The sequence below is a fragment of the Misgurnus anguillicaudatus genome, chromosome 15, assembly GCF_027580225.2.
Source record: "Misgurnus anguillicaudatus chromosome 15, ASM2758022v2, whole genome shotgun sequence".
In the NCBI taxonomy this organism is placed as follows: domain Eukaryota; kingdom Metazoa; phylum Chordata; class Actinopteri; order Cypriniformes; family Cobitidae; genus Misgurnus; species Misgurnus anguillicaudatus.
In genome coordinates, this window is record NC_073351.2 from 36,158,410 (window position 1) to 36,167,073 (window position 8,664).

The 8,664-nt window shown below is 37.0% G+C and overlaps 1 protein-coding gene across 3 annotated transcripts in view; it reads left to right on the top strand.

Annotated features, from left to right (window-relative positions):
• The window catches only part of nptnb (neuroplastin b), a 42,241-nt gene that overhangs the window by 32,240 nt on the left and 1,337 nt on the right, over positions 1-8,664 (top strand). For 2 of the 3 annotated variants that reach the window (XM_055174055.2, XM_055174053.2), the window contains one exon: positions 8,632-8,653. In XM_055174055.2, the coding sequence (XP_055030030.1) occupies positions 8,632-8,653 (22 nt within the window). Of the gene's footprint in view, positions 1-2,617; positions 2,739-8,631; positions 8,654-8,664 lie in introns of those variants that run through there. The other variant, XM_055174054.2, reaches the window with a different exon arrangement.

The following is an 8,664-nucleotide window of genomic DNA, read 5'->3' on the forward strand; positions in this document are numbered from 1 at the left end:
GGAAGCTTGGACAGCTACTGGTTGGCTGTTCAAAAAGGATTACTCCACTTTCATAGAATCCAGATATTTCCTCACCCCCATGTCATCCAAGATGTTTAGTCAAGAAGAAATGTAATTTTTTGAGGAAAACATTTCAGGATTTTTCTCTATGTAGTGGACTTTAGTGGACCTCAACAGTTTGCAGTTTCAGTGCACCTTCAGGGACGATCCCAACCGAGGCATGGGAGTCTTATCTAGTGAAACCAAGCATGCCGCACAAGCCATGAAAAGTGAAGCTAAAATGTCTCGATCGCCCCCAGTGACTGGTCCCAGTATAGGTCATAAACCCCGCCTCCCCCATGTTATTTAATGGGACTTGAGACCAACTAAACAAATTAATTACACTTTAACTATCTTTTTTCCGAAGCTGGTTTCTGTCATTTACTGTAGTTTTTCTCAGGCTGATGTTTATTCAATTGTTTGTTTTTAAAATAACTTTGTTTTTAGTTAGTTATTTAATACTATAAAAACGGTGATGTGACGTCATTGACAGCTCTGAGTCTACTGCGCAGACTCAAGACCCAAGATGTCAGCACCATATCATGACACCGGCGGCTTCACTTTTCACCAATGGTAGAGAGCGACTGCGTCGTCCATCTTTTTTACAGTCTATGAGTGAAACCATCCTTTTTACAAATTTTACAAAAAAAAAAAAAACTTCTCGTCTTGCACTAGCTGTGGAATGCACCATTACGACCTTACATATTACGTAATCACGTCGAAAGGTCACGCATGGTGTATGTGAAACTACCGCTCCAGTGTTTACAACAGGGTTCCCACGGGTCCTTGAAAGTTTGTGAATCTGGGGGAAAAAATTCAAGGCCCTGGTAAGTTTTTGAAAAAATACATACATAGATACAGGTTTTGGAAAAAAATCCATATTATTCCCTGTGTAGTGTAGGATGATATCATAAAAATTCTAGACTTTAATCACACGTGCTAAACTGTTCACTTTAAATGTTTATATCTTCTGTATGTGAATGTTGATTCATACCAAAATGCTTTTTTGCATAGTTGTGTTTGACACATGAAAACGTCTCGGGGTTACGTATGAAACCTGTGTTTAGGGCTGCACGATAAATCGCATGTGTTTGTCACGCGCATCTCGTCAGTAATGCCGGTTCCTTGATTAGTATTAAATCGCCATCAGCTGTTTTCAGATGGAGCAGCTTTAACTGCACAGAGCCGTGGTTCCCTGACAGTCGGGGCAATTTCGCATTAATTATCGCGGACGTATCGCCTGCGATGTGTGTGCGGTATGGCCCAGATTGTCGGGGAGCTGCGGCTCTGTGCAGTTGGTGTCGCGCCATCTGAGAACAGCTGATGGCGATTTAATACTAATCAAGGAACCGGCATTACTGACGTGATGCGCGTGGTATCGCATGCGATTTATCGTGCAGCCCTACTGTTGTTCCCTGAGAAGGGAACGAAACGCTGCGTCTCTCTTGTCATACTTCCTGCGTCCCTGTAACGCCGTCTTTGGCAATATTTCAGATAGCGATATACTTCCTGACTCCCACATCACCTGTTTTTGTCGTTAAGCCTCACCATTGGTTGAATTTGATATACACATTCAGATGCACTTACCATGTGTAATGATATTAATTAATGTCAGTTTATTGTTTAAAATGGTCCACAAGTGTGCGTTTCACATATGTAACGCGTGACCTTTCGATGTGATTACGTAATACGTAAGGTCGCGCTAGTGCATCACACGGCTAATGCAAGACGAGAAGTTGTGGTTTAAAAGTAATTTTTTTCTTTTTTTGGCAAAAATTAAAATTTTGCTAGATTAGACTCTTATGTCTCAGTTGGGATTGTTTAGAATCCTTTGGGGCTGCATTGAGGCTGTGGACTGTTGAGGTCCACTAAAGTCCACTATATGGAGGAAAATCCTGGAATGTTTTTTTGATTGAACAAAGAAAGACAGAAATCTTGGATGACATGGGGGTGAGGAAATTATCGAGAAACTTTTATGAAAGTGTAATAACATTTTAAGGGGCTGTGACACTACACTTTTCGTTTCATTGACTTCTAATCACACCCGTGTGAATGTGTCAGATTGGAAACGCAAGCTCGTGCTGACCTTCTCGTGTCTCCATGTCTCCAGTGTAAACTTTCATCAGAAGTAGTGTGTGAATATTTTGTTTAACAGTTAAGTGAAATGATGTTGGTTGCTGGTTGGCTAATAATAATGTCATCTGTTACAGTTACTTGTAGCTTTGTGTTGATAAATACAATGTTTGTCAGATATGGAGGTTACAGTGAGATTATATAAACCAACTGAATTCTGCTGGTGCTTGTCAGGATGAGTTAGAATGAAAATAAAGATTTTTCTTCTTTATAAAGCAAGGGCTGTAATTCAATAACCCTCATGCTTTAGTGAATCAACTACAGCTAGCAGTATGACTTACCTAACCCTAACCTTATTTCAAGTTTTAATCGATTTTAAAATGATTGTGAGGCTCTGATGTAACAGAATAATTTTTAATGAAGTGAGTTTAATTAAATAACGGGTTCAACTTTGTTTTCTTCCTCTCCATGTGCCATCATTTACTTTGTTGTTGGTAAGTTTCAGATCTTGCATGTCTTCAGAAATTTCAGCTTTCAGTTGTTTTCTGTTTATTCGGGCTGTGGCGTCGACATGCGCTTTCCTAATGATCTGAGGAGAAATGTTTGGATGCTTGCTTCTGTTTGCAGTCATTATTGTCATGCATTATGAACAATTAAAAAAAGTGTGTTTGTGGGGGTGAGATGTAGAAAATAATCTGACAGGACAACATTTGTTGTAGTTTGCACCAGAGCCCTTTAGGAAGAGAGTTGCGTCAACTCCATTTACTACAATGTAAAGACTTCCTGAAAGTTACTGTCAGCTCCATAGAAAGACTGAATGTGATGAACTTGATGAAAGTTTTAAGACTTCAGGCGTTTAAAAATAAGATTTGTATATTAGCAATCAAATAATTCTGTGCATCAATGTGTTTTTGGTGGATTATTTTTCATTAAATGAGTACATTTAGGGGATGCTAGTAGAAAACAGGTCAGGTTAGGACAGGCTTAGTATAACATTAGCAATACATGACAAACCACAAACAGCTTTTAAATGGTACATTTTGTTTTCTTAATGCAGATTCATCCATTATTGTGTAATTAGAGATACAGGCTATTAAACGTGATGAAGGTACATAGAGTGTAGGGTTGGTGTGAGGAATAGCGGACGAATGAACCCAATAGCAGACGATGTCGGGGAAAACAGAAAACACTTTTATTTTTTCAAAAACAAAAACCCACGAGGGGGTACACAACATGAAGACATGAAACACTAGACAGATAACTCTACAACTTGACTGGGTAACTAGACTCTGAAAAACGTGGAAAACGAGAACACGACACAACACAATGAACCTGCACAGAACAAAAGAAACACTGACATTAAATAGAGAAAACCAAACAAGATAACGAGCGGGAACAGGTGATGGGAATAAGTAATAATTAACAATAAGCAGGAGAACGAGGGGGCGGGGACAAGAGACAAGACACTGGAGGCACATGCCAAACACAAAAACAAGGCATGAACCTCCACACAAGGCCAGGGACTGCCAGAACTCTGCCACCATGACAAAAATACAAATATAACAAGTCTTCAAGGCAGAGTCCTGACAGTTGGGGCTAAAAATGCAGATACATACTAATAATAATAATAATACTAATAATAACATTAGCTTTCATGTACTATGGTTTTTGATCAGTAGGACGTTTGAGTCGTTTATAACAAAGCAACACTTGACAAACATAATAATTATACATATTCTTTATTATCATGAAAATATTTGAAAAGGTTTAAAGAACTGCTTAAGCCATTTCCTGGAGCTGGTTCTTCTTCTGCGGCGCATATTGAGTTTCTGCACGAGAGCGTCATCTGGCTTTTGGATGTAGCAAAGCAAGCATCATCGGCCGATTATTGGCCAATCCCTAGTGGAGTGTTTTTGGCACTGTGGTTCTGCTTGTTAATTAAATTGAATGCAACAATTTATTAATAAAATGCATATATTCATACGTTCAGGGATTAATAATAATTGATAGTGATCAAGACGGTATCTACCATCATAAATTTTGTGTTATAGTACCATTTATAACATCAAGGGGTGGTTTCCCAGACAGAGATTAGCTTAAGCCAGGACTTGGCCTAGGTTTAATTATGGAAATATAACTAGTAAACATGCCATACTAAAAACATTACTTGTGTGCATTTTGAGGCAAAACAAAGGGAACTGATGTATTTTAAGATATGTCAGTGTAAGATGTTATCAGTTTGGACAGCTCTTAACTTTTATTTTAGTCTAGGACTAGTCTAATCCCTTTCCGGGAAACCGCCCCCAAAAGTAATAAACAAATAAAAAATAGAAAATCTTTAAACTCAATTAACTAATTGGAGATGTTGGACAGAGCAATTAATATTACAAATGAAATCAACTTAAAATGAAGTTTACTGAACTAGAAAATTAAAGTTAAATGTTCTATTTTCAACTTATAGTTATTTTATAAAACATATATACACAATATAATGCTTTTTAGTAAAGACTACTAATGCCAAATTGATTTGTCTGCTACACCCACTGAAACTAAAGGTTTTATGTTAATACAACTTCACCTGTTTAGTTTCACCCTGTGTAAAAACTCAATGATTTAGTGCAACGGGTTTCCACGCAATTTTCTAATGAAGTCAACTAATTTGGGTTAAAAATATACACATATTGGTGTGATATGTAAATATTGTAAATCAATGCATTTCTTGACTAGTTTTATTTAAGAAAAATGTTACTCTAACTCAATGTATTTCAATGGCTCACTATGAGCTTCCTAACATCTTCATGAATCACGTGACGGCCGAGCTTTTTAGACTTCCGTTGTCAGAACTCTCTTTCTAATGGCTCTGGTTTGCATTTGTCTTCTGTACTAGGTCAGCAGCAGTCTCATGAAAACATGACTAGGTCATATTTCAAACAAGAAACAATCATAATCATGTCTTATACATTATATCTATATCTTGCAGAAGGAAACTTCAGCTTTTGTTTATTTAGAATGTTTGCATTAGGGATGCTCCGATCGGAATTTTTGCAGCCGACACAAGTAGAGATTTCTTGTCGTTATGATCGGCCGATACCAATGCCCGATATTGATTGATTGATTCTTCAAGCTAATGTGTGCGCTCTTAGATGACTGTAACTGTTAACTCTTTTTCTAGATAAAGTTATAGCACAGATTTAGCCTTTATTATTTAATCAGATATATTATTGTTTAAATAGAGAATCAAGTACAACAAATATTCATTGTTTAAAGAGCATTTTAAGGTGCTTTTAAAAAGGCTTTAAAGTACTGAAAAAAAACACAGCAGTGTATGAATTAAATATAGACCTTTTCAGCAGTAACAACATACACAAGCGGCTGTCGCGGTCCGCACGTAACTTCCGGTAAACTCCACTAAGAATAAATAACAACAAAGTTCTTTAAACAACACATAGATAACATAGGAAACCAAAACATTTGTTATTTTCGACGAGGCATTTTTTCAAGAGATCAGTTTAGCAACTAGTCAGACCATTAAAAAAACGAAACCGGAAGTAAGGTTCGGATCCAGACGTGTATCACGTGCGTCCGATGAAACCGTCTATAGATGCATTTTAATGCTACGTATACACACCAAACGCATGGGCATCACGTTACTCGCTCTAGATTACACTGGGATTTAACTTCGTGTCATGCAAATTTTTCGCTCAAGTTGAATAATTTCAACTTGGGCGAAGACGCGTTTAAGGGCAATAGCTCGTGTTATCACGGCAAACGCGCTGCCAATATCACGTCATTCGCATCGCCCCATGCGAGGACGCGTCTGATCGCGTCTTTACATTGACTTTCTATGTAATCTACTCGCGCAAATTGTTGAACTCGCTTCTAGTGTGAACCCACAGTTACACTTCTCCAGTCATGAGCAGAGAGTATTTTTCTCTTTAATATTATTGACACATACATTTGATTACTGTAGCTTGTAGACAAGAACAGCTGCAAGAAAAATGAAAGTTTACTCTCAAAAACACATGCAAATAACAAATGTTCGGTGTAAGATATATAAGTTGCATGCACTGTTTGATGGGAATGTAAAGACATGTCGTGCTGTATGTTAGGACTGGAGCGCGCCCTCATAGAAAAACTTCTTTGTAAAAGCAAGGAAAAAATCCAAATTTCCAGGTCACACATGGGTTGTAAAAATGGTTGCACTGCGTAAAAATTGTCTGAAATTGCACCCGCATCCAGGAACCCTTTGATGACAAAAGATTGGTTTGATATGGCTGATCGATCTGAGCATCCCTAGTTTGCGTTGTGCTTATTTAATATCAATAACAATGAAAATAGTTTAATGTAATGCTACAGAACACAGCCATCTATTTTCTTCTTACTATATGTTTCGGAGTATGTTTTTGAAGTGAAATATGACCCAGGTGTGCTTTAATGCATAGATTTATTATGAGTGATCTCATCTGGTCTTGCCTGTTACTGAAATTAAAACAACTTTCCCCTTTTGACACATAATAAATGAAGTACAAACACTATACAGAGAGTTTCACAGAATCACATCCAGCATTTCAACCACATTAACCATAAAATCTCAGATGCATTTGACTGTTTGAATATCTCACAAACACACATAATGCAAAACAAAGCAGCGAGCTAAAGATCCATATACAGTACAGCAGGCTGTGTGTGCGTGATGGTTCACCGTGTCCTCTTCTGTGGTTTGGGGAGGATTTTACCCCATGAGAGAGGGGCTGATGGAGAGGGTGGGGTAGATTAAGGTAGATTATATCTGACTACAGTCTTATCAACAAAATCAGATATGAGGACGTAATGCCATGACGCATAATACAGCTCAAATCCTCGTGTTAGGATCTCAGATTGTCTTTGCTGGTTTGAAATCGGCAGATTTTAGTGCACAAAAATAAAGATTTTGTTTTGCAGGTACGGTTGGGTCGGCGGTTCATGTTTGTATTTGCTCTGCCAATATTTTCAATGACCCCACTATACAAATATGTGACAGACTGTTATAAAGTAACATCTTTATACACACAAAGAGAGAAAAGTTTCAATATATTTCTGTTTATAATTTGCAGTAAACACAAAATGTCAATAATCTCATCTGGAGCTCATCGTTGTAAGGTGTATAACTTATTATTGTGCAGAATGATGTTCGATACATCACAGAAACCCAAATGTTTAAGTCTGTAAGGCATAAAAGAGGAATGTATGTAGCAGTGATTCAGTTTTGCATGTTGGTTTGGATTTGTCCTGCTGTTATTGCACTGATGTTAATTTAATTCATTATAATGGCTGCACATTTCTTTGCTCTGTTGTAAAGTAGGGGTGAGCGGGCACAAACTAACGCGGGGTTAATTATAACACAGCTACTTTACATATTTCTACACGGCCGAGCAATCTGTGCTTTTGGTCTTTTTCTCTTACTGTCAGAAGATCTCCTGTGAATTAGTGAAAAATTTTGATTAAGATATTGAGTGTGCATTTCTTTATCTTAGTTTTGTTTTCAATTTCTGAGTTGGGTGTGCAAATCCAACCTTATATTATTTTAATCACTGTCTTGTTACCTAAAACATAACATCATTTTGAAACATGTCATCAACTCTTAGTAACTGATAGCTGGGATTGAAACAATTTTTACGCAGCGGGGTTAGTTGTCACACAGTGTTACAATGAAGCATCAGGTATACAATGATAATGAAATGAAAACAATATAAATACTATTCATCAAAATGATAACTGTTAATACAATATCAGGGGAAATAACTCACTATTAGGATTTTTTGCCCTTTCTAAAAATCTATTTATATGCATTGATGCTTAATTTAAGGACGTTTAGATGAAGAATGTTGAATGAATGTGTGGATATCTATCTATTATAGGCAGTTATAGAAACAATATCCACCTTTAGTATATAGAGAATTTGATTGAATTATCTGCGTTTAAACTAAATTTTCTACCAAACCCATTTGTTACAATGAACTCCACCTATGGGGTAACGTTTGCACTCGTGTCACTTTTGGTGTAATTGTATGATAACGGCAGACCCCAAAAACAAACTTTAAGTGTTCATTTGTAGCAGATATGTGTAAAAAAAATGATTGTTCTAACTTAAATATTTTTGAATGATAGAGCAACAGCCAAAAAGCGTTACGTTGTGCCTCGCTCTCGCCTAAGTGTAAACTCAAAGATTGTAAACAGATTGCTGAGCTTTAAAGAAAGAATAAAAGTCAAATGATCTGGATGACGTTGCATGCTCTGAAACACACATAAATGAACTAAAACACTTCATCTGTCTGATCATCATCATGAACCTGAGTTGCTTTTTACGAAAACTCACTTTCTTGCTAAACTAACGGATCTCAGATGGACACACATGTCTGTTTCAAATGTATTTTTAAAGCTATAACACCACACAAACGATCCAGTGAAACAGTAAAATAATGTGATCAGGAATAATGTTTCAATATTGTGTTTTTTTGCATGTTCTGCTGTGTGATGAAGACGATGAACCAGTCGCACCAATGTAAGACTCAC